Source organism: Solanum pennellii, chromosome 7 (genome assembly GCF_001406875.1).
Source record: "Solanum pennellii chromosome 7, SPENNV200".
Classification (NCBI taxonomy): Eukaryota; Viridiplantae; Streptophyta; class Magnoliopsida; order Solanales; family Solanaceae; genus Solanum; species Solanum pennellii.
The window spans coordinates 75,421,314-75,446,991 of record NC_028643.1 but is presented as its reverse complement, the minus strand read 5'-3'; the positions used below and the strand labels follow the sequence as shown (position 1 = coordinate 75,446,991).

At 33.7% G+C, this 25,678-nt stretch overlaps 3 protein-coding genes and 1 long non-coding RNA gene across 8 annotated transcripts; 1 reads left to right on the top strand and 3 right to left on the bottom strand.

Annotated features, from left to right (window-relative positions):
- Window positions 1-895: 895 nt before the first annotated feature.
- LOC107024653 lies at window positions 896-3,836 on the bottom strand. Its single transcript, XR_001457376.2, has 2 exons — window positions 3,550-3,836; window positions 896-1,307 (listed from the first exon to the last, which is right to left on the bottom strand). It is a non-coding gene; the product is annotated as an uncharacterized LOC107024653 (long non-coding RNA).
- A 536-nt stretch (window positions 3,837-4,372) lies between these two features.
- On the bottom strand, window positions 4,373-9,695 carry LOC107026520 (bystin). The gene is made up of 12 exons (XM_015227515.2): window positions 9,507-9,695; window positions 9,203-9,409; window positions 8,630-8,765; window positions 8,389-8,437; window positions 7,981-8,308; window positions 7,101-7,180; window positions 6,793-6,840; window positions 6,233-6,379; window positions 5,561-5,633; window positions 5,395-5,470; window positions 4,854-4,958; window positions 4,373-4,751 (listed from the first exon to the last, which is right to left on the bottom strand). The coding sequence occupies exons 1-11, from the start codon at window positions 9,624-9,626 to the stop codon at window positions 4,879-4,881; spliced, it is 1,344 nt and encodes a 447-aa protein (XP_015083001.1). The 5' UTR covers window positions 9,627-9,695; the 3' UTR covers window positions 4,373-4,751; window positions 4,854-4,878.
- Window positions 9,696-11,060: 1,365 nt separating this feature from the next.
- LOC107025828 ((S)-2-hydroxy-acid oxidase GLO1) lies at window positions 11,061-16,337 on the bottom strand. 3 transcript variants are annotated; one of them, XM_015226589.2, is made up of 12 exons: window positions 15,901-16,337; window positions 14,845-15,026; window positions 14,620-14,744; window positions 14,197-14,243; window positions 13,368-13,445; window positions 13,156-13,280; window positions 12,977-13,043; window positions 12,822-12,884; window positions 12,401-12,470; window positions 12,199-12,299; window positions 11,976-12,080; window positions 11,061-11,480 (listed from the first exon to the last, which is right to left on the bottom strand). In XM_015226589.2, exons 2-12 carry the CDS (start codon window positions 14,982-14,984, stop codon window positions 11,286-11,288), a joined length of 1,116 nt encoding a protein of 371 aa, XP_015082075.1. In that variant the 5' UTR covers window positions 14,985-15,026; window positions 15,901-16,337; the 3' UTR covers window positions 11,061-11,285. The 3 variants fall into 3 exon arrangements, with proteins under 3 accessions (XP_015082075.1, XP_015082076.1, XP_015082077.1); XM_015226590.2 differs by having other exon boundaries at window positions 14,845-15,020; window positions 15,901-16,188; XM_015226591.2 differs by having other exon boundaries at window positions 14,845-15,016; window positions 15,901-16,055.
- Window positions 16,338-19,063: 2,726 nt separating this feature from the next.
- Window positions 19,064-24,732, top strand: LOC107024207 (probable sugar phosphate/phosphate translocator At3g14410). Of its 3 annotated transcripts, none has more exons than XM_015225133.2 (7): window positions 19,065-19,180; window positions 19,300-19,419; window positions 20,779-20,886; window positions 20,964-20,998; window positions 21,719-21,831; window positions 22,040-22,301; window positions 22,403-23,609. In XM_015225133.2, the coding sequence occupies exons 2-7, from the start codon at window positions 19,318-19,320 to the stop codon at window positions 22,818-22,820; spliced, it is 1,038 nt and encodes a 345-aa protein (XP_015080619.1). In that variant the 5' UTR covers window positions 19,065-19,180; window positions 19,300-19,317; the 3' UTR covers window positions 22,821-23,609. The 3 variants fall into 3 exon arrangements, with proteins under 3 accessions (XP_015080618.1, XP_015080619.1, XP_015080620.1); XM_015225134.2 differs by having other exon boundaries at window positions 19,069-19,419; window positions 22,403-22,671; window positions 23,473-24,732; XM_015225132.2 differs by having other exon boundaries at window positions 19,064-19,419.
- Window positions 24,733-25,678: the final 946 nt, after the last annotated feature.

Here is a 25,678-nt window from a genome sequence, read left to right as displayed (position 1 = left end):
GGGCCTTACAACCCAAACGCTAGCTCATGAGGAGGATTGTCCAAGTTCATATAAGCAGACCATCAATACATTCTCCGACCACATCTTCACACCCAAGTCCAATGCCCAGAGCCAACTCTCCCAACTGGAGAGTGGACAATATAACATTGGGCCTACGTGGAACAACCAAGCTCTTATACCATGTAAGCATATGACACTTGGTCTAACTCAAACTCAAAAGCTAGCTAATGAGGGAAAGATTATCCAAATTCATATAAGCAGATCACTATTTCATTACCCAACCAATGTGGCATGAAAGAAATTCAAAAATTGGCTTAATATAGCAAAAATAGTGACCAAAGAACTACTGCGGTTATTTACTCTGAAAAAGAAAACAAAGTATCACTGCATGGTTGATGCTAGAAGTAGGGAGACTGCTGAAATAAACAGAATGCAGAATCAGGCCAGCTGCATTTTTCTTTCTTACTATTTTATTTAAAGCTTTGGATACATCAAAAAACAGAGAAGGGGTGTGACAGGGAGAGTTAAAGGGGTCTGGCTGGAAACATAAATTCAAAAAAAGAAAAGAAAAGTTCAAAGGAATTGAATGCATGATATAAGAAACAGATTAACCCCTTTACGAGCATACTGGAATCCATCTGTATTAAGTGGTTAGCTTTCTATAATTATGTATTATATCTTTGTATAGTGTAATTATTTTCCACAAAACTGATTAGATTAACCCCCTTTGGTACAAGGTGGGTTCACCTTGATAGCTATACTATATGATATAAGCCAAACATATCATACCCGACATCACAATTGTTATAGCATCACTTTTTCATCAGAAAATAGAAGAACCCACAGCAGAAACAAATCCAAAAACTTTAAAACGCCAGTAGAGCATGTCCAAATGAACAAAAAAAAATACTTTTCGAGAATGTATGAAACATATTCAATATAACATCTACCGCCAACCTGAAGGGAAGCAGCCTGTTTTCATGTATATCTAAACTATTTAAGAAAAAATAAGCAATGATGTGCATATAATTTGATGTATAACACCTATTATATCTGTCAAACAAAATACAACATATAGTTTGTTAATTATAGGAGCTAGGACAAATCAAATTTAAGAGACTTTACACTTTGAGCATTTCATGCCTCTAATGAAAACAAAGGCAAGATTCAGGTCCTGAGGCAATGCAAAGAACAGAATGGCGCCTAACCACACTTCAGGCGAGGTGAGGCACACAAGCGATCAGTAAGAGCACACCTCAAGTAAGGAAAAAATCAAGAATTTAGAATCCAAGAGAAAAAGAGATATCCTGCAAGAGTAAAAGAGATGTACTCTTGAGAATACAATCAAAAACACACAACATCAGAGAATAAATGACATGAGAAGATCATCAAATATCAGAGTTGGACAAAGCACAAGAAACAGTGGCCTTCATGATTAATCTTTCTTTCTTTCTTTAAAAAAAAAATAAATTATTTTGGCAAACAAGTTTGACTGCCCGTATCTTTTATTTCCTCTATTTCCTTTCAGTTCACTTTTGGGAAAAAGCAAGAATAATATTTTTTCTGCTCAGGCTCTGAGTTTTGTCTATGATCTTCATTTTGTTTCTTCTTGGAGAAAGGAGAATCTTCTGTTTATATTTTAGAAAAAGGGTCATAGTTACCTCTCTACAGTTGAAAAAGATTTAATATTGTCATATGTTATGCTATCAATCTATATATGCCCCTAACTCAATAGCTTGGTCATTGTTGTGATGCAATGGATGCTAAGCTGCAAATGTTTAAGGGGAGAGTCAGTTTGCATTTTTGTTAGTTTGTTAGAGTCAGTAAGAGGAATATCCAGCAGGGACATCTCAAAGGAAAGCATTGAAATCCATATCTGAACCACATTTTAGCTCTTTTTTTGCTCCTCTAACCTTCTTCCTTATTTCTAATTACTTTTCATTCCTTCAAGATTTATTTTCCTTCTTCTAATGGCTGGTTAGTTGAACAAACCACAACATTTTGAATCAGAGGTTTGTACAATTGAAATTATCTTTCAATTGCAATGGCGGGAAACCAGAACTCCAGAGGGATCGTAAAACCCTTCAGTTACATAAGTGAAATTCATATTTCATTAGAGATTAATTCCTAGGATATTGTTCCTAGAACTTCTATAGATGTGCATTAAGTAGCCAAGTTGCATGAGAATGTATCATTGCTATAAGCATCCTACAACTCTTACAGACGTGTATGAAGTAGCCAAGTAGCATGAGATCCATCAATCCGATAAGCACAATTCTACTCCATAATCCAGCTTCTTTCCAATAAATAGCCTGAAACCAAGCACCTAACACAAAACTCCCCAGCCATGTCCTCAAGCCATCTAGTCTTCCATCGATAAAACTTTCAACAACTTTCTGTTACCTCACATACAATCTACTATGTAAACATAAGCTAAAAGTACTTTCCGGGACATTGATGCAAGGCCAAACACCTCAACATTATTTGTGGAAATGAAGGAGGATATAGAAGAGATTGTTGGGAAGGATGATGGCAAGTCAGTTAAAGAGGAGCAGGGTGAAGATCAAGAGGAAGTGTTCTTTAATGAAGTCTATGATGTCAAATTCCGTCTGACCATCAAAATTTAAATCCGCTAAGAGGTACTATGGCAGATGATCATAAAACCAGCGGCGAAGACATATAGAGAGAGTGAATAGGAACAATATGTTATTGCAGAATCCAACCACTTCAATAAACTTGGGACATAAGGTAAAGGTTTAGAATTCCCACAACCTGATATCCAGACAATAGGCCGACACTACTAAAGCAAAATCGTGGGCAATGCCACTGCACAGGACTTTATTCCATCAGCTAGAATCAAACTTATAAGGAATATGTCAAGTGGATCTCATTTTCAACTTCACAATGCTAAAGGCTAACATCATCCTGGGCTGAATTCATGGATCGGGTTGACCTCTATTCCCCATTTATTTAGACACGTGACCAAACCAAGTGTCATTCTGGTGATAATAAGGGAGAATCAAGGGGTAGAACTGCTAAAAGAATTTCCCAATGTGTTACTCAAGTGTTCTCCATTCAATAAAGCTGCACAGTAGAGTCCCCTAAAGTGAGCTTACTCCTACCACAGTTTCAAAATACCTAAAAAGTTCATCTATTAAACTTGATCTCTGGAGTACGAAGTTCAAACTTGAAACTTCAAATTTTGAGTTTTTGAAGTTGTGTTTGGACATGCATTCTACTTGGACAATTTTTTGTCTGTGGAAATCCGAAAACAGGTCTTTGTAGATCAGTTCTTCAAATCTAATCAAGTTTCATGATTAAAACATATATTTGAAGATGAATTTTAAAAACTACACCAAAATATATGGTCAGAGTTACTTAAAGGAATTTACAGCGGGAGCATTTCCATACTAAAATTCCCATATTAGCTTCCTTCGATTGTTTCCTTAGTTCTTCTAGTGGTAATCACAGCAATAACGAATTTAAATTGTTTCATAAATTCATCCATAACATTAAACATTTAGACCAATGAGATCAAAATAGAATTACCATGAAGGATTCGGTTTCAGCTGATTGCGAAGAATTACAACTTCGGAACAATAGCATCGGTTATCCATCAATACTCCACCACTGTGAACACCTTAAACTGGATCTCTTTCGCTTCTTTCATTGCAGACACAGAAGGCTCGCTATTCAATTGGCTGTGTGAATTGTCCCGGCGATTTCAACCTTTTTTGGGGCCAGGCTCAGAAATGATTTTCTTCGAAATTAATGCCATGAGGCCCAATAGTTGGCTGATTCATGATTTTCGTGCTAAATATTCTCCATCAAAATAATAACGGCTAATATATATACGTTTTTATATATATTAAAATAACGAGTATACAGAAATTTTGTATGTACTTGCTTTTTGGATATCAAAACTCACTCTTATGTCTCTGAAGTCTTGACTAATAAAAATTTAACTATCAAAATGCAATAAATGAGACATAAGAAGTTTATATTTCATAATTATGCTACGTAAGTATGTATGAAATATGATTATAACTCCAATTTTTGTAGAAAGTATATTAATTTTTGTATTAATTATCCAAAAAAAAATTGAATTTCATTATTATAAAAGGTATATTTTTTGTTTAATCAAGTATCAGACAGAAATACTTGATTGTGGAATCAATTGGAAGAGAAGTAGGATTAAAGGAGTGGATTATAAGCAAGACATTATCCTTACCTTTGTGGGAGATAAATACAAAGTGTTCTCTATTTATTTTATTTTTTCACTCATCTATACCTTGGTGGGTAAAAGTAAGTCTGTGCAAAATAATATATAAACAATTTAAAGAAAAAAACGAAAAATTCATTCACCACAGAATTCGATGGATAAAATTGAGTAACTACACGAATTGTAGCCAACCTCAACTTGTTTTGGACCGAAGCATAGTTGAATACGGAGTCATAGTAAAATTTAACCCATGTATTCTCAGGGGAGTATCATTGATACACTAAACTTAAAAAAAACATGGCAGTTACAACTTTCAGGTTCGTCTTTGCATAAACCTGCTTAGGCATATGCCGATGAAGACAGGAATCAAAAAATATAAATATCATGAAAGAATATATTGCAAAATCTCTAGCTCAACTCCAACAGCCCACACATGCACGCATGCTCATCTATCTTATCACACAGCTCGATCTCTATAACATATTGAAACCTGAATCTGCTAGTATACCATCCCCATCACATACTGCATCTGAAGGAAAAAAAGGAACTTCTTAGTCTGTAGTATTGGCTTGGAGCTTCACGTGTATATAGATACACCAAGAAATTTCATTTACATGAGCGAGTATCTTACCACGTATAGAGGTTGCTGAGAAAATCTAGTCCTCCTCCATAGGAACATCGGGGATATCAAACCTATCTTCTTCAATTGCTTTATTGATCACAGAAAGAGGACTTGGTAATACAGAGTTAAAGAAAATATATTTTCCAATGATGCAGCAGAAAAAATATTAATAGCAACATGAATAAATCATAGCTACATCTACTTTTTTACTTCAGTCATTACAGAACAACAGGAAATAAACAAGTTAAAAATTATCCATCTTGCAAAAAGTAACTAACTTCAACAATACACAAAACTTACAAACAGAAGATTGTTATTGTGCATGACAACCTATTCCATCGATGCAGATATGCACGCACTCACAGGAAATAGCAGAATTCAAGCATGAACTGGCACGAAAGGTTTAAAGATTTTTTATTTCATCAGCAGTTTCTAAAACATTAAGAACCCGACTATGTTATGGCAAGAGCAGGCCACACGGTATAAACAGAACAAATTAAGCTCAAGCAGATATGTAACAGAAAGATTTAAACCATCAATGAGAGGATATCAATTAACATTGGATCATCCTCCTTTTCCCCACGACTTCTGCTCTTTTCGATTTCCCTCAATATGTCTGGTGTAATCTGCATTTGGAAGCACAAACATAACTTGAATTTGCTTGTATCAACAGAAAACAGAACAGCAGCAACGAAAAATAAAATACAAAAGCATACCAATCTATGTCTTTGTCTTTCAACAAGTGCCCTTATGTTAGCTTTATCCTCCTTCCTCATCTCAGTTTTATACCTGCAACGATATTTGCCCACATAGTATAAACAACATTCAGAACTCTGCAAAATCTATCATGTTATTGAACAAATTGACAAGAATGTAAAAAAGAAAGACTCGATGATTCAAAGGCAATATCAAGGTCACCATTGAAGTGCTATTAAAAGAAAAGAACATAACATCGCCTAAATAAGTGACAACACTTGTCTACCTAAAAGTATACTTAGAAAGGCAGTGTCATACAGCATAGTAAAGTAGACATTAGGAATTAACAAGAATTGTTACATCATGTTCCTTAGTATAAAAGAAATTGATGTTAATCATCATTTTACATTCCCATTTTGTCAATTAATTTGTAATTATATATTCAAATAAGAATTTTAATCCACAAGGACACTAAAAAGAATTTAAAGCATGTATGATTACTTGAGAGAAAAGATGATCAGTAGAAGGCGAGACGTGTAAATGAGTCTAATATGTAGCTTATCAATTGGGTTAAGTATAAGAAGTAACCTTGAAGCTTTTATCATTCAAAATAAGAAAATAACCTTCAAGCTCAATCACCATTTTGACATAGAGAGGAAGAAACACCACAAGAATGGAAGGGTGAAACTAACCTCTGCACAAATACAAGAAGTGACAGGTGCCAGATCACAGGCATGACTCTTGTTTCATCAAAGAAATTCATGAAGTGTGCTACCATGGCATCAAGTACACGATAGGGCAAAGCATATTTCTTCTCAATCAGTAACTTGATGAAATAACTGCAGCAAAATGAAAGAATAAAATGATCAGACTAGTTGTAGCCTAAAAAAATTTTTGCATAACGCAGCATGACTTGCATGATTGAACATATCGTGATGCTTAAAAGTTCCAGCTGTATAGTTTAGCTCCCATTGATATCAATAAAAGCAATTATTTCATGTAGGTCCATCCCTAAAAACTAAATACAGAACTTCTCCCCCCAAGAAAGCAGACTGATGTAAACTAATGCTACTTTACATTAACCAGGATAAATATTCTAGTATACTGTTCAAAAGAATGCAGACTGACGTAAACTAATGCTACTTTTACATTAACCAGGATAAATATCCTAGTGTACAGTTTTCTACTGGCACTTGAATCATGGGTAAACTAAAAGGAAAAAGTTCAACAGATAGCACAACATGTAGAATACCTTGTTGTGCCACAATACTCCATCTCTGCAAGTTTCAGCAGCGCTACACTGCATACCAAAACGATTAAAAGTTAAAGGCTTCTAAAAGAATGAGATATTACAGAGACAGCAGCAATACCTTGATAATAACTGTCTTTATTAGCAAAAGATGAGAGAAAGTTGCAACAAGAATAAGATATAGAAATAGAGTACTACTCTTTCTGTTTCTAATCTTGTCCTAAGCTAAAATTTCCAGTAAAAATACAAAGTTGGGTTATTCAGCTACTGACTACTCTTAGTGTATCGATAAATATTTCCAGCAACCATACCTAGCATGAAGATGCGGAATGGAGACCTTCTCAATAACACTCCCAAAGATCACAGCCTCCCTCAAGGTGCATGTCCTTGACTGGATCAGAAAATAGACATTTCAGAAAGCAGGATACGCACCATACACATATACAAAGAGATGATACAGAGGTAGAACTATATTAAATCCTGACAATGTGAAAGTACATAAGAGTATCAGAGAAAACTGATCTCAACAGACACTCAAGTCATATCTCACTACAGGATGGCCGTGTGTTACTAAGAGATTAGACAGGCACATAACAAAACTTTCTTTTCTTTTTCTTTTTTCTCATTAAGAATTTATGCATAATGAAAGTTCCCAACAACAAAAGAAAAAGAGTCAGATAGTACATAAATTGTTTGAAACCCGGAGACCCAAAAAGGAAAGGAAGAAAAAAAGAGGCAGCACACAATTGTAATATCTCATTGCAAGCAAGGCTTTGAAACATTAACCACATAGGCAACTTTTGACTACATCTATCCACTTACTAACTTTTGGTAGCTTTTGGTTAACTAAAATATACAAGAAGAATGTCAGGTTCTCGAGTAACTCCTGCTTAACAACAAAATTCTCAGCATGCATGTAACACCAGATTCCACCAAGTTTTTTGCACAGTTGTAACAAAATACCCGTAAAGTAGAGAAGCAGATAAACAGAAAACCCTTAACCCACTTTTCAATATCCCTGAGTCACGACCTATATTTTGCTGTAAAGCAAGTCATGTAAACAATCAGTAGGCAATCAAGACAATATAGCTAATCTAATCATTGTTAGTTTCTACAAAAGAAGTTGTAAACTTTGGACATAAATGCAATCCTCCAATAAATTTAAAGATTTTTCTCACATTAGTTTTATACCTCACACAAAGGAAACAAGATTCCCTTATTAAAGGCAGCAGGCTTGTAAAGAGATTTCTTCAAGGACTGATACAGAGCAAAATGCAATCTCTTATTCTTGCGAATATCATCTCTAACTCGTGGGAGCAAGACCAACTTGTAGAAGCGTTCTGCCTTCTTGACACCCAAATTTGAAGCAAATATTCTTGTGGCTTGGTACATTGCATTTGGTGACCATTTATCAGGTTCTGTTAAATATAGAACATCTTCCCAATATTGCAATGAAGGAATATGTTTGAACGCTTTTGGCATCTTGCCTGAATTGTATTTGCTAAGATGCTTGCCAACACTGCAAAACAACCACCGCCAGTCAGGCAAGCTAAGCTTGCAGATAAAGAACTGATAAAATAAGGACCAGGAGAAACATACCCTTTGTATAATTCAATGATCGATTCATCCAATTTAGGCATTGGTTGCACTACAACAAACAAACATAATCAGTTCTCATAGTTAAATAGCTTTTATGATTATTATTTTGGATAAAGGACATAGTCAAATTGCTGAAAAGAAGTTTCATAACAAATGTAATTAAAGCTTCGGTTGCTCAAGAACAATCACAAGTCAAATGTTGGTGATAGTTGTTTTCTATTCTGAAATGACGGAATAAAACCTGAAGAAACTTGTGCATTCTGTTCCTTGCTCTTTTCGATAAGGATTTGGCCCAATGTGCGTTCAGGGCGATTTTGTGTAGAATAAAAAGCCTCCAATAGCTTCTCATCCTCCAACAGCAACTTGTCAACCTCGTCCTGTGTTGAGGCGCAGAAAAAAAGAAGTCATTAACTGTTGTGAACTGATACCATAAGAAGTGACCGTTTCTATTCTTGAAAATTGGATTTTTCTTGTCTTGGTAGATATCAGTTAAGATCCAATTTTTATTGTATTAAACAGATAAAATGATGCTCTTGTTGTAGCTAGAAAAGTTCCAGTCATAACTGGCGTCAATGAAAATCAACTAAGCAAATAACTAGACCTCAAACCAAAATCAGTCGAGGTAGGCTTTATAAATCATCTATATCCATCTGCTCAATAAGGAATCCTCTATGTTCCAGTTATAGGAAGTTTGTGAAGCTCATACAGACTAAACAGTTCCATATCAATGAAACACAATAAAAAGTTAATTGTATAGTTACTACATCAATCAACCTTCCTAGCAGCCACTAAGCTAATTTCACAAAGCAGTTACCTCCAAATCACCAAATTGACTTTGAGTCTCCTGAAACCCACTAAAATTATCAATGTCATCGTCATCCTCCTCAACAGCTCTAGTTGCAACATCCTCCGAAAACACTATAGCATTAGGATTTCTCTCTCGTGTCTCCTCCTCATCTACTTCCTTCTGCTGAAGTAACGCCTCCTTCAATATCTTCGAACTAATACTAGACGATATAACCTGTCAACAACAAAAACAAATCCACAATTAGTTCTTAAGTTTATTCAATCAATTTCTTAACTACTTATTTCAGCCGAAATCGTATAGTGTGATTTGCCTGTTGCTGCTGCTGGTGAGATTTAGGAGCTTTGGAGCGTTTCTTCGAGGAAGCTTTGGATTTTGAATCATCGTCAAGGAAGGGTTCTGGATTTGTGAGGCGTTCTCGTTTCTTCCCCATTTTTGCTTTTGCTTAAACCTCTCTGTAGCTCTTTGGGTTTTTAGGGCTACACTAATTTGCGCCAACGTCTAATAATCTATTATATATGATGTCTTTTTTTTCTTTTTTCTTTTTTTTCCTCCACATAAAGTGTTCCTTTTTCTTACTAATGTTACTGAACCCAAAAAATATTACTGTGGGTTTAAAATTCAGAGCGTGTTTGATTTAGTTGAATAAAAATAGAGGTAAGTTATATGTTTACTTGGTCGGTAGAAAAAAATATTTTTACTAATTAAACGTATATATATATTATATTTTTGTTGATTATTATTAAACAGCAAATTAGCATTAAAAGTGAAAAAATAGTTTTAGATATTGAAATTGATAATAACTAGTTAATGTGTTGCAAAGATGTTAATAAACATTTTTTTGTTAAAGCAAGGAAAATATTGTTATACTTACTCCCTTTATTCCAAATTAAAAAAATGTCTGATTTTTTTAAGGCAACTGAAATGTCGTTATACCCTTTCTAACTCAGATTAATCATTGATTTAGAAATTCAAAACATTAATTAAATGTAATTATTTTTAATTATATTTTTATAGTTCATTGTCTCAAAATAAATACCGTTTTTAGCTCTAACTTTAGTAAATGATACCTTGTATATTGTTTTTAACTATATCTTTATGCTTTCTTCGTCTTAAAATAAGAGTCATTTTAGTTCTTTTCATGCCATTAAAAAGAATAATAAATATTGAGAAGAATAAGTTCTTTAATCCAAAGTTAGGCAGCTCTATTATAGTATGTTACTTGTTAACAATTACCTTGATAGATGTTATTTTCTGTTCGACTATAGATTTTGAAGTTAAAAATTGAAAATTTGAATAATGAAGTTCTGTTTGGATATGCATTTTACTTGAAAAAAGATTGAAGTTTCGTGAGTGAAACTGATTTTTATTTTTTGCCATAAACTGGTCTAAGGCAGTTAAATCATACATTTTCAAAGTTAGTTAAACTGACGATACTCTTTGTAACAAGCAGACTGTGTTGGCTTCTTTGGTATGATTACCTACAAAAAAAAAAGGAACTGTAAAAGCCTTGGCTTCTATAGTATCATCTTCAAAATGTTGTTGTACTGTTTGTGTGCACCAGACATAATTAAATCAACAACATGAACTCCAAAATAGTTATCATTATTGGAAGGCTAGGAAACAACGTCTCTATCTCCTCGAGATAGGGGTAAGGTATGCATACACTCTATCGTGTCCACAGTCCTCAGACTCCACTAGTGGGATTACTCTGGATATGTTGTTGTAACGAGTAATTTACGATAATCCTGCTCCTTTATCTGAATTAAGCATGTAGATATTCTAGTTTATTCCACCTCATGCCACAAACAAGAAAAGTTCTACCTCTGCTATGTATTGAACTATTGAATAACATTGAGCAGAGAACTTTACGCGCAAAGTTCCACGATATGATGATATATAGAAATAGAGGATGTACAATGGAGGCATCACTTGCCATTTATCAGAATATATCAGTTTTCCAATACCATGAAAAGCTTAACATAACCGTAAACTCATTAAACAGAAACGAGTATTCAAATCAAATTATAAGCTTCTTAGACAGTGAAGCAATATTGCTTTGATGAAATAATATGAAACTTCAAGTACATGCTCACAGCCTTGGGGCTGGAAGAGCAGCATGTGGGGTGTCCCATTCAGTGACAATGTGGTTTCTAGTTATCTCCTTCAGTGAGCGACAGCCACTCAATGCCATAGTTAGCTCAAACTCATCGCGCAACATTTGCAGCACTTTTTTCACTCCAGCTTCTCCTTCAGCAGCCAATGAGAAAACTACTGGCCTTCCAATCTGCGAAAACCACCACAGAACGTCACTCGTTAGAATGTATGAAGACGAAAAGAAAACATGGTATAATATGCATCTGTGTGCTTAGGCAATAATGAACTGGTTTTGGAATGTGTCAAGTGTGTCCTATTCACCACCATTTACCTATGGAACTTGTTCTCCAATATTTTACCAGCTGTTATATATCATTCACTGACTATGTAGGTATAAATTATAATGTCTACTTTTCTTGATTCTCGAAAATGCAAGGGACTTCTATTAACTTTGAATTTCCCAATATAGCGGCCTGAAAGGGAAGATACTAAACTTGCTTTGGACTGAGGCATAATTATTGTATTACTACGACTATTAGGGAAATTTAAAATCACTTTCAGATTGTTGACCATTCTCAAGGCAGATTTTGGAAAAAGGCGCTACTTGGTCTACTGGTGAGTAGATAAAGATAAAAGATTGAGCTATGTGCCACTAATCTAGGTCCATTCAGTATATGGTACTTACAAAAATGCCTGAAGCTCCAAGTGCCAAAGCTTTAAAGACATCTGTTCCACGGCGGACACCTCCATCCAAGAATACGGGGATCCTGCCTTGTGCACCTTTCACAACCTGGAACAACAGCATGAACGGAGAAAATCAGGATGTGTGTAGAAGCTCCCAACAGAAGGCAAAGAACAGGTAACAGGAACAACAAAAGAACAAGTACGGTTAGAAACAAGTCATGTACCTCTTCAAGAGCCGAGATTGTTGCAGGGACATAATCGAGCTGGCGAGCACCATGGTTTGACACAATGATACCAGCTGCTCCAGCCTGAACTGCAAGCCTAGCTGCAAGTCCAAGATGGTAAATTGTTTCAGCATTAATGTATGAACATAATAGGACTGAATAATAAAAGAGGGTAGATTTTTTAGAGTATTGAATCATGTACCATCCTCAGCCGTAATTACACCCTTCACCAGGATTGGCATTGAAGTGATAGTCTGGAGCCACTGAACATCCTGTTCAAGTCCAGAAAGAAATCATTGACGTATGAAATTTTTCTTGAGATTCATTTTTAAGCACAGAATGGTCCATCACAGTTTCAAATGCAATGCAAGTTCATCAAATCTTCTTTTTGTCATGTCAAATTGAGTTTCAACTTTCAATCCTAACCTCAGTGCACTTGAACTACTGACAAACTGATGTCCTTTTCCTCATTGGCCAAAAAATATACGTGTATTTCATATGTTTACTGTTTCTACCAATTTTGAGATTAAAGAATAGTTCTTGGCCTACTGACTTCTTAAGAAATGATGGAAAGTGGAATAAAACATGGAATATGTAGGATGACCCGAGGAAAGGTGATATACCTTCCAGCTCAAAGTGCGATCAATTTGACCAGCAACATACGAAGCTAAGCCAGAGTCATTAGCCTGCAACAAGAAGACAATTTAAGATTATACATAAATAGATTCTTACAAGAACTTGATGCACAGATCAGAGAAATATCTATTCGTCTACTCACTTGGTCCATCTTGCCAAGGTCCAATCCTTCAAAGTTCTTCAATGTCAAAAATGGTGGCAACACGAATCTGCAAGGCGATGAAGATAAAATAAACTTGAACAGCTTCATATATTAAGCTCCTTATCTGGTTGAAAGGACAACACAACCTAATAGAGTGACAGTAATATTAAGACATATACCTGTTCTTAATATCAGCTTCTCTACGTCCCAGCCTTGGGGTATCAACTGTGAGGGCTATAGCCTTGAAACCTGCCTTTTCAGCTCTCCTCACAAGTTGAGCAACAACATTTCTGTCCTTGTAGACCTGAATATATGAGAAGATAGATACAGTTTAGGAATAATGTGGTGTGTGTACATTTCTCCTAAATTTTAACAGTAAGTTCATGCTCACATAAAGCTGGAAGAAACGGATGCCAGGTCCTGTTGAAGCAACCTCCTCAACGCTGGAAGTGGCCCAAGATGACAATGTCTGAAAGACAAATTTGTGTAGCGTTAACAAAGTGAAAAACATCACACTCTAAGTCAAATACAAGTACTTTAGATCATAACAGCTCATGAGGCTTCAAGAGCCTTCTGAGAAACCAGTAAATTGTTGTCCTAATACGTAATCCTTCTGCCTCCCGGGAATAGTAATTACAGTAACAAACAACAATTAAAGCATGAATTAGCTGCACTGAAAAGGCAGAAATCATACATGAAATCTAAGGGTGCAAGATATACTCCTTTTTCATTGAAACGTCTTTTTTCTGTTCATGAATACTCTAAATACCAAGAAGTCGAACCCCGTTTAAATTTATTAATAATGAACAACAAATTCCAAGGTTTCTAATCACAAGAAGAGAACCAAATGGAAATATAAAAGAACTCGTTTTGTGAGGATTGACCGCACACGTTAAATAAATAAATGCAGGGGAAACAAAATGATGTTGCCTGATTGATCACTTCCAGAAACTTAAAGCTTCATTCATTGTGATTATAACATAATTATATGCAAGGTATGGAGTGCAAAGCCAAAGTTGACTCAACTCTATCAATTGTACTATGCATTTCAAAAGAAGATTTAAAGTCACATACCATTGGCTGAAACGATATTAGTATTATCGAGACTCCTAAATTGCTTTATTGACATTATGTAACATCAGCTATGAATCCATCATATTTGCAATCCATAGGCATTATTATAAAATTAGAGTTACTATTGAGAACCAAGTGAAACTAACCATGATTGTGCCTGCTGCTGATGCTGCTCTTGCTGTAGCATACTCCCCTGCATAAAGCAACCAAGTAATCAGACTTCCGAAACACCTTAGAGTTTTTCCACATAAAGAATACTCGAGCCTTCAAAAAAGATGTTTAGTACTACACGTAAAACCATTGCCATCTGAATTCTAGAATCACTTCTAATAAATAATAGTTAAACCAAATGTGACCAACAAGTTTCTCAAGTAGACAGAGCTCAAAGCTTCTCAAATATGCATGGATGAAAATTCACAAATCTTCAGTTTATTTGAAACAGTCCATTAACATATTACTTATGTCCTTTGAGGTTAGTTGCGATAACATGACATAAATTCATGGTTACACCCAACGAGTCCAGATAGTAAGATTATACAGTTAAAAACTTGTATGAGTGCAAGGTATACCTTCAGGATGTGCCATTTTCTGCATGGCTGTTGGTGCAATCATGATAGGCATTGAAATCTTGAATCCTAGCACTGTGGTGGTCATGTCAATTTTGCTCACATCAATGAGAATACGGGGCCTAAACCTGTATCGGTTATAAAAGAACAGAATTATACATGTGAATATAACTTAAGAGTCATATATTATGTAATTCAGGTCTTAGAGCTAGAGCTAGAGCTACTTACAGAATTCTTGAGAAGGCGTTTCTGTTCTCAGCCAGAGTCCACTGGTCCTCAGCTCCCGAGGCATAGTAGTCATAAACCATCTTTGGCAACTTTTTCTTGGCGATCTCCTGATACTCCGTAACATTGGTTACTTCCTCCATCTTTAGCAGTTATTTCACGCTCCCCTTCCAAACTTCCTGACGCTACACAAAATTAGCACTGTTGACAAGCCTTCTTGAAGATACATATTACTGTTGAATCATATGACAGCAACCAAGGAAAATATTTTACTCAAAGAAACTTCATCTACATCATTTTCTAGTACTTGATTGGGTATAGACTAAGTACCATATAGTTCTTCAAGAAAATGTTCTCGTCATACAAAATACGCCTTAATTAGTGAAGATAAAGAAGTATACATCAAACATGTGAAAAACAACTTAGATAAACAACAAATTCTCTCTGAGACTGAATGATTTCTACCTATAATGTCCAAAAGTTAGTCAAAACAAGTTTTACGAAGTAATTGGAGTTGGAATCGATACTTATAAAAGCAGATAACTTCCACCTATAAGTCATCGAACCCTTGATGGAAAACAGTTTCCTCTGTCAATCAAACAGCAAAAAATGACTTCATCATGTAAAATATTTTCCAAGATTAAGTTTTCGTCATGATTAGTGAAGAACCAGTATGCATCATAGATGTAAAAACAACGATAGCTTCCCTATGAGACTGAATGATACAAGAAATTTGATAAAAACAAAAAACAAAACAGCTCGGTGCACAAAGCATCCCACGTTAACCTAACCTAATGCAAGCATAAGTAGCTACTTTCACAACTCGAACCTGTGATAACATGTTTGATCAAGAAACAATAAACAAGAACACAAATAAAGAAACTAAGCTTGGCAGAAACAGAACAAACCCCATGACAAATGAATCAAAAAAGTAGAAAAACATCATACATGCATGCAGTAAACAGAGAACTATATCATCTGATAAGACTCAACAAACAAGATTCTTGAAAGTAAATTAAAACTTTTTAAAAAAAAGTGTAAGAGAAGTTAAGAACAGACCTTGGACTCCCAAGCTGTGTTGAGAACACTTTGTGCTTAGTGAAAACCAGTGAACAAATTGCTACTAAAATAGTAGAAAAAAGAAAACAATAATAATAATGACAAAAATGGGGCAAGAAATTAATTAAATAGGAATTAATAAAAAGACAAAAATTATATGGGGTGGATGAATAGAGAAGCACAAATTTGAGGATCAGTTTTTGGAGGTGAATATTTTAAACCACATCCGATTAGGGGTATGCAAATGTGTGGCTCTCTATCACATAACCCTCTTTTGTGTTACACAATTTCCCTTCACTATCATCCCCACGATAATATCCAAAATATCATTCATCTAAGTTCAAATTAACGCTAAAGTTATTTTTGTATGACCTATATATATCACGCGTTCAATGAATGCTATCTTTTTCTTGAACCTACATAAACGCGAGATATTTTGTACATCAAATTGTATTACATCAGTATACATCATGAACTTAAATGTTTATTGATTATCAAAATAATTTTATCATAAAGTCATCCGAATAATACCGTGCCACTTGTCCATACAAAAAAACAGAGGTTTATATGAAGATAAGAAGGGAAACAAAACGATAAGGCAAGATGAGAACTGAGAGTCACTGTCTTCTACCGAAATAGATACGGCTAAAAGTTCAATAATTCCATCAATAGCGATGATTTCAAGTAAATTTTGATATATTCAATAATAAAATAATTAGTAAAAGTTATTGAATTTGACTGAATTTATTTATCCGCGATAAGGCAAAGATTATTTATATGGGCAACTTGTTGTGAGAATACATTGGGATGTGTGCAGCAAGAGTACATGTGAACTTGAGTACTTAAAGGTTGTATTGTTAACTATAAAAAGTCATGTTGGTTAGGCAGTTGAGTAGTAGAGTAATATGTCATGTTGCATTTGTCAAATGGGAAAAAGTTCTTTAAACTTTTGTGCTGTACAGTTATTTGACAATTAAAATGGCCTAGTAATTAATCGTCATTTAGTATGATATGATGAAAGGAGTTAATTGCGTGATAAATTTTAATTAATTTTTAATATCTTTATGATTGTAAAGCGTGTAATAAGATATTTCGCAATTAATAATTGGTACAGATATGTTATCTATCTTTAAGTGGTACAATAAATTTAGAATATTTTATTTTGAAATAAAATAAATAAATTTAATAATAAATATGTCCCTTTTAAACCTTTTTTATACCTCATTTTTTACATTTATATATAACTATTTTTGGAAGTCTTCAACCTCCTTAGTCTTTAAATAATTCTTTTACATAAAAAATATATTACTAAAATATTGTGCAATACAAAATTATAGTTTATGAATTTATTCTGATTAATTTTTATATTTATTTATATTTTGATATCTCATCTATCTTCTTTTGCTTTAACAAATTTAAGTTGGAAATTTTATCTTTAAGCTAAAAAGAAAAAAGTTTTATGTTTATATATATACGTTACCATCGTGAAATGGACACACAAAAATATTTAAGCTAAATAAGATGAACATTTAATTTTTAGTAATGAATAAGTAAAGCTTACAAAGAAAAAATATAAAAATAAATAAATAAAGGGACGTGTAATTTTGTAAACAAATAACTTATTCTTAAAATCTATGCAATGCATATTATTTTGATTTTCGAATACAACAAACCAAACACTTAATAAAAAATAATCTCAGCATGACTTATCTCATCATAACTTATCTCATTATAGCTAATCTCATCATAACTTATCTCATTATAGCTAATTCTATCACAATTTGTTTTCAAACCAAGTGTTGTTTATCGAGGCATGTTCTAGGCGGAATTTTACTATAATCATACTAATAAATAATAGATCTAAATTAATGATATTAGCTAGAGTTTAATCATAGGTTTTGAATTTGTTTTTGAAAATTTATCTTTAAATATCTAAACATAACTTTAAATTTCAAAAACTCAATTTTTCAAATGCTTACTTCAAAATCTATGATCAAATGGAAGTTCTAAACATTATTTGACTCAATCTCAAAAATCATATTCATAAAATTTAAATTCAAAATTCACGTTTGTGACTTTTCTCAATCTAGAATAAGATCAAGCAACTGAAAAGTACAAAACATTCTCCTTCTATAAAAATCTTGAAATTTTGAAAATCAGAACTCAAAGGAATAGATGTATTTCAAGAACACAAATTGAAATTATCAAAACATGTAAGTCGTATAATATAACTTGCTCAAATTGTGTGAATAAACAAAACGAATAACAAGTATTGAATTGATATAAATTAATAAGTCAAGTAAATATAAAGAGTCTATGATCCGGCTTATCGTTTAACAGTATCAACAAATAAATTTATTATTATTGATATTAATTAAGAAAACGAGTAACAAAGCTTTATTTAAAGTGATCACCTCCTTCAATCATAGGAAAAGAGATACTAGGGACTTATATACTTATTGAGTTAGATCTAATTTCTTATATAGTAAAAATTATAATTTTGAGAAAAAAACTATAATTTGAGGCCTACTAATCAAAGTTTATATAATCATAAATCATAACAACAGTTTCTAGAATTTACTTTGTATTAGTCATACAACATTTTCTTAAATTTTACTATGCTTTAGTAATATACGAACTCAGTTTACATGATCGATAAAACCAACATATTTAAAGTTCAAGTCAAATTCATGATGTTTATGATAAGCTTGAATATTGAGTAGATGTCGCTTTAGCTCGTTAACATTTTGTCTCGCACCGTCTGTAAATAAAAGACGGTCAGAGAGCTGTTGATCTCGACGACTAGGATAGTTTCTCTCAAAGCCTGTAGCTGGAAGAAGACGAGGTTCCTCAGCTGTTTACTTCTTTTATCTTTGTTTTCATGAACTTGATTTAATTTATTTCTCTTAATAAAAGGAATTGTCCCACATTTGAACTTAAAAATAAAAAAAGAACATATAATACAAAATAAATTATTGATACAAAATATCATTAATATAAAACAAATTTAAGAAACAACACTACTACAAAGCAAATTTTAAAAATTATATATATCAGTAATACAAGATAAATATCAATAAATCTTGTTATATTTGATATAATTTTTTTTTTTTATGTTTTCATTATGTTTGGTCAAATTTTATTTTTTTTAATCCATTGGTAAATGCGAAAAATGGCATTAGAAGGAAAGTAAACGAGAATGGCGGAGTCGGTAATAGGATCATGAAAAAAGAGAAGTGGGAAAATAAGCAACCAAAACCAAATCCATCAAGTCAGGCAGGTGCGCTAAAAGTCTGAACACTACACTCCTCTGACTTTCTCGTCACACTTTTTAACCATTCTACTCCAACAATCTGTCAGTTCTTAAACTTTTCTTCAAATATATAACATTCCCACCAGTTTGTGAGGGATTCATAAATGGCGGATCCGCAGAGAAAATGGGTGACCGACGATGTATTAACATATGCATATCTTCTCCTCTACATTGCACTCTCTAGTGGTCAGATCTTCTTCAACAAGGTATCCCTTCTAATTAACCACGTAAATTTGCTTATAAATTAATTCGGATTCGTTGTCTATATTGCATTGATCCTGTGACTGTAATTGATACTGGAGTAATGCTTTGTGCCTAGGATCTAATGGCAACTTTCGCAACTGCTTTCAATTTATAGTTGAAAAGTTTCGTAAGATATGTGTTTGTAGTTTGTGCTCATTTTGCATCCATAATAACAAGACAGTATTGATGGAGGAGTTAGAATTTGAAGCTTAGTTCACGATTTTAGGCCTTTTGAGTTAGTGTGTTATAGATAAATAATTTGTACATAGAGTTTCTTAAGGAAAATGCATGGGTTGAACCAAAACTGTCCTGGTGCAGCGTCCATTTACTTAAAATCATGTTTCCGTCTTTAACAGTTGGAAGAAATGTCTCTTTCTATGAGTGATATACACGGAGCATACATTGTTGCAAAGTTGTGAAATTATGCCTTAAAGGGTAGTGTAAGCGTTCATAAGGCCAATTGCACTTCAACCTGTCCGTAATTCTATCATTTCTGTATTTTTCTGAGTTGTTATATAAGATAGGCTGAAAAATCAGGTAATCAAGTTAATGAACTGGTTTTTAGACATTTGAAGTCACAAAGCTGGAGTTCAATGATATAGAACTTCACATTACTTCATGGGAAGCAGTAGTATCTCATAAGTCTCATCAATTTGTTTGTTCCGAGTGTATTGTTTGTGCAAACATTTTATAAGCCTCATCAAATCATTGTTTGTTTGTTCCAAGTTTGTTGTTTGTGAAAACATTTTATAAGTCTCATCAATTCATAAATTTGTTTGTTCTAAGTGTATTGATTGTGAAAACATTTTATCCCTTTAACCAGAAACTTAAGGTTGCATTATGTTTTTCATCAGTTAAATGTCTCTTGTACCAGTTTAAAGAAGTTACGGAAGTGTAAACACTAAAAAGATTCTTTTCTTCTAGTATTTCTTTTTGTGCTGTTGACTGTCTATATTTTGTTCATTTTACAACTTAGTTGAGAATTCATTTTAGAGATTGTTAAATGAACATATAGAAGTGACATTCAATATACATAAGGAGTGATCTATTAGAATAAAAACTTACAGAATTTTGAGAATCTGCAACATCTTAGTCAAATAACTACCTATAAAATAATCTTTTATTACTGTGTGAGAGAGAGAGAGGTTGGGATTTTCTTTTGAACTGATTTTATTTGCTGATGGTTTTCTGCTTCTTTGCTTATCTAGCTCTATTTTAAGTCAACTCTAGTTAACAATTGCAGCATTTTAAGACTAGTTCGCATCTCTGACATGTTGTAGCTCCTTTAGGCTTTATCTGACATATAGTGACGTGTGTTGCAGTGGGTTTTGTCTTCAAAAGAAGTAAACTTTCCCTATCCCCTTGGACTGACTCTGCTTCACATGGTCTTCTCCTCAATTCTATGTTTTATGCTTACCAAGGTTCTCAAGGTAAGAAATATTCCCTTTTGTTTTTATTGGTTACATGAATGCCACCTTATAGTGCTAATTTAGGGGATTTCATGCAGATAATGAAAGTTGAGGAAGGGATGACTCTAGATATGTGAGTATTCAAGTGAAAGAGTTTCATGTCAAATATTTATCTTATTATGGATATTGATTGGCTTCTATCAGAGGAATTATTTTCTTTCCTGACATTGTACTTAAGCTCATTTACTTGTTCCCAAGTTATATGTCTAGCTTTCTTTTTTCTTTTTTTTTGATGTGACAGCGGGTTTCACTTTTGTATGAAATAATTATACCATGTATCTTATCTAAAAGAAATTACACAAGAATCCACCTTTTTGAACCTAAAAAAAACTATTCCTTTTCATCAACTCTTAACAAAAATGGAAGTCAATTTGTAGCCTCCACGTGTTCTTATTAGGGTTGTTACATATTTAAGTTCTGACCTTATAAATATGCCAACTCAATTGTGACTAAAATGTAGTAATCAAATAGGCCAAAAAAGGAGTTCAGCATGCTGATGTAATTACCAAAAGTTTTTACCAAATAATGAGAGAAACAAAAGTTAATGGTGAACTTCCTTATTTACCTATTTGTGTGAACTTGATCAAGATGTTGAAGAATCTTTCAGTGTGGGCTTCTCATTATCTTTTATACGTGCATTCTAATTCATCCATGTAAGACAACTATTTGCTCTTGTTGTCATTTTTCTTCTTCTTGTTGTTGTTCTTTTTTTGTGGTTCTCTTTTGTCAGATTTGCTCTTTCAATTGTTTCTGAAATTTCATTTATTCAAAATATTGTGGTTTCACAATGCAGATACATTAGTTCGGTCATACCAATTGGTGCAATGTTTGCAATGACACTTTGGCTTGGGAACACTGCCTACCTTTATATTTCTGTTTCATTTGCTCAAATGTTGAAAGCAATCAGTAAGTAGTACTGTTTTCAGCTGGCTTATGTATCGTAGACTATAGAAGGTAAAGGTAAGTACAGCTTTAGGATATGATAGGGGAGCTGTCATGCGACACTTCATGCTTGATAGATGGCTTTAGAGGCTCGGCCGATGACCATTTGCTCAAGTACTTTTTTAATTTGTGCCAAGGGCATCATCTCTCTCTCTTTTGGTTTCTTCTGCAGTGCCAGTAGCAGTTTTCATTCTGGGGGTTGCAGCCGGACTTGAAATGATGAGCTGCAGAATGCTTCTCATAATGTCAGTAATCAGTTTGGGTGTACTTGTGGCTTCTTATGGGGAAATAGATATTAACTGGGTAGGTGTTGTCTATCAAATGGGAGGTGTTGTTGGAGAAGCTTTGAGGCTTATATTTATGGAGATTCTGGTGAAACGGAAAGGCCTGAAGCTCAATCCCATATCTGTGATGTACTATGTTAGCCCATGCAGGCATGTATTTTTATAGTCTAAAAGCTTGATGTATTGATAATTTTATTTCTGTTTCAACACTATAGATTCCTATTTAATTGGAATCTTCTTGACAAATGCAGTGCTCTTTGTCTTTTAGTTCCATGGATCTGTTTGGAGAAACCTAAGATGGATGAACAGAGGACATGGAGCTTTCAACCTCTTATTCTAACCCTAAATTCTTTATGTACCTTTGCCTTGAATCTGTCAGTTTTTCTGGTGATTCAACACACAAGTGCCCTGACAATTCGTGTTGCTGGAGTTGTCAAAGATTGGGTGGTTGTGCTGTTATCCGCACTTCTTTTTGCTGATACGAAATTGACACTGATTAATCTTTTTGGTTATGCTATTGGTAACTTTTCTAACCTCCTCCTCAAGATTCTTCTCCTAACCCTCTTGTGTGGTTCACTGCAGAAATATTGCTCTTTTTTTTTACTGCCAAGATATTGCTTTGACTGTTTTAAGTGCATTACAGACATGTTCAATGTTCTCCTGTGCTGAGTTCCACAATTCTTGTGCAGTCAAATAGGATCAATCCATGAAAAGATTAGATCATTGAATGCATTTTTGTTTAGGTTCCTGGGATTATCTGCCTTCTTTTTGTGATGAGAAATAGTATGTCATTTGTGGTCCCCAGATGATGGATCAATCCCTTATATTGAAAAGCCTCCATTAAATCTTCCATCTCTACCTGCTGTGGTTCAATTTAACTTCTCGCAGTCGCATAATCCTTCTGATATATATCTGTGGGTTTGTGCAAAACTTTTAGAGCTTTTCAGAATGGACTGTACCAACTACCATAACTGCAAATATCAATGCTGCCGCTAGTCCTTGGAGAATATTTAAGATTTCTTTTGACCTTGTGCAGTTGATTTTATTTTTTTCAGAATTTGTATTAAATTGGACCAACATAATCATCACTTCTAGTTAGTGATTCTTTGGAGACAGATGCCAACTGATGGTTATGGATCTTAGTAGTACATCATCTTGTTACTTGGAGGGTTATAAGTGTAATGCTTAACTAAACTTAATGTTGTCTACGTAAACAAAAGTTTCTGCCTACTGTGTTTATACGTGTGGTAAGAAGTATGACGATTCATGGTACTACTTCATTAGCCCTTAATAACATATGAAGTTGTGGTGTTCTGTGCAGCTATTGCAGGTGTAGCAGCATATAATAATCACAAGCTAAAAAAGGGAACTTCCCAAGCAAGTTCAGATGAGTCTGAACCCACTCAATCTGTACCTTTAATACAATCTTCAAATTCCAACAAGTAGATAGATATATGTGAAGAACAGCCTCACAATTTATTGTGAGGTCTTGCATGTAAATGATGGGAATTGTTCAAGTTCTTGTAGTCTCTTATTTGGGGATGGGATTTGACATACTGGCTCAAGATTTTTCTTATGAGAAGCCATCCATCGTGAAACACAGTGATATTTGACTCGAAAGCATGCTTGTGGATGCAACCTTTTCTGATTACTGCTGCTTTTGAATTTGGAGGATTTTTGTGATACTTGTGATGATAGAAACAAAAAAAGTTATACTTGTATGACATAGAGAGATCGGACCTTGTTCTGGACGAAAATAGGCTGGACTGACATCAAAATTAAACACGCTGACAGTACTACAATGTATTGCAGACATTTTGAATTTCAGCAGTTTTTGGTTGAAATTCTTTTATATACAAGGCTGTTGTTGGTGCAATTGAGTTTTATTCTTCTGTATTATGTTCTGCTCAGTATGAGACAATGTTTTCAATGCCTAAGTAGGATATTTCAGAATGATAGAACTTATATATATACAAATTGTGATTTCATGTTGGTAAAATGAGATTTGCAGGATCGCATTGCTCGGCTACTGCCTACTGATAAGTGGAAGATCCCATGGACCAGGCTTTTGATGGAACTTCTCGACACAAAGGACACTGAAGGGTTGACAGGTGATGAATAGGTGAAAATATGTTTGCTCAGATTGTTCATTAACATGGGATTTGCTTAGTAATTTTTAATGAATTTATGTTGATATCAAATCATTCACTCTTCTGACAGATCTCTTGGGTTGAAATTTTGTTTCAAATTTCCTTCACCAGTTTCTCTATATTTCTATTTCTCATGAGTTGTTTGTTTGTCTGATTTCCAGATCTTCTTGTACTAGATCTAGTTGTTTCCTATGCAGAAACTTCTAACTTCTATTAATCTGTGCTTGGTACTCTCTGAATATAGTTTTCAACGGCTTTGGACACTGGAACTTCAAAAACATCAGTAGTCCAGTAACTGGTGCAATAGGTAGATCTTAGTCGCTGATGTAAACTCATCAAGGTGAAATCATTTGTATATTAAAGAAAAGATATAATGTTTATACTGATCTGATATCCTATATGTGCACAAATAAATCTCATATCTTTCTCAATCAGAGATCTCAAATAAACTGCAGTGTGCGAATACAGATTAATCGAGTTCCAATACAAGTACCAAAACATTGAGTTTAAGTGATGCTCACTTCTTCTATGTATAGGACAAGGGCCAATTGAAGGTCGAGATAGAACACTTGACACGAGATCAATTATCAAATGATATTGTTTTTAGTGTAGACCTTGACTTTGGTTCAAAGTGCCACTCTTTGTTAAGTAACAAAGAGGATAAGGCTTGGTTTGCCTTAGTTGTCTCCTCCCGAATATATTCGTCATATATTTGGAGTGTCTTTATTTTTTCTCTCTTTTTTTTTAGAAGAGCATATAACAAAGTATTACCCATTGTTGGTTTAAACTCTCGAGAAGTGAGACTAAGGGTGTGTTTTATACTAAGGAAATAATTTTCGACTTCTTAATATTTATTTAATTCAAACTTGAAAATAAATATATTTTTTCCTGATATTAGCAACTTTTGTGATCAAATCCACCAAAGTTTGGTGGACAAATATGAAAGACGGCTATATATAAGGGGTTATTTGCACATATATTCAATATTTTAGGTCGATGTTTAATTTTTGTTAATATGTGATTATTTATTTTTTCTATTTATCACTATAAAATAAACAAAAAAAATTTGATTAGAAACAGTCTCTTTCGACATAAGTTATATTTTTACATCATAATATAATACAAATTATGTTATCAAAAAAAATATAATACAAATCATATTTTACAAAACAAATTAAATCATATGGTTAATTCCTACTGAACTTATGCTAATATAAACATAAATTCAATTTAGAAATCTCAAATTTGACATATAAAACATGATTTAATTTCTACAAAATTTACGCCAGACAATAAAAATTCTCTAAATTTCAAACATATAAAATTAAGTTATAATTCTTTCTATCGATAAAAATAACTTTGACCCTTAAATTTCAA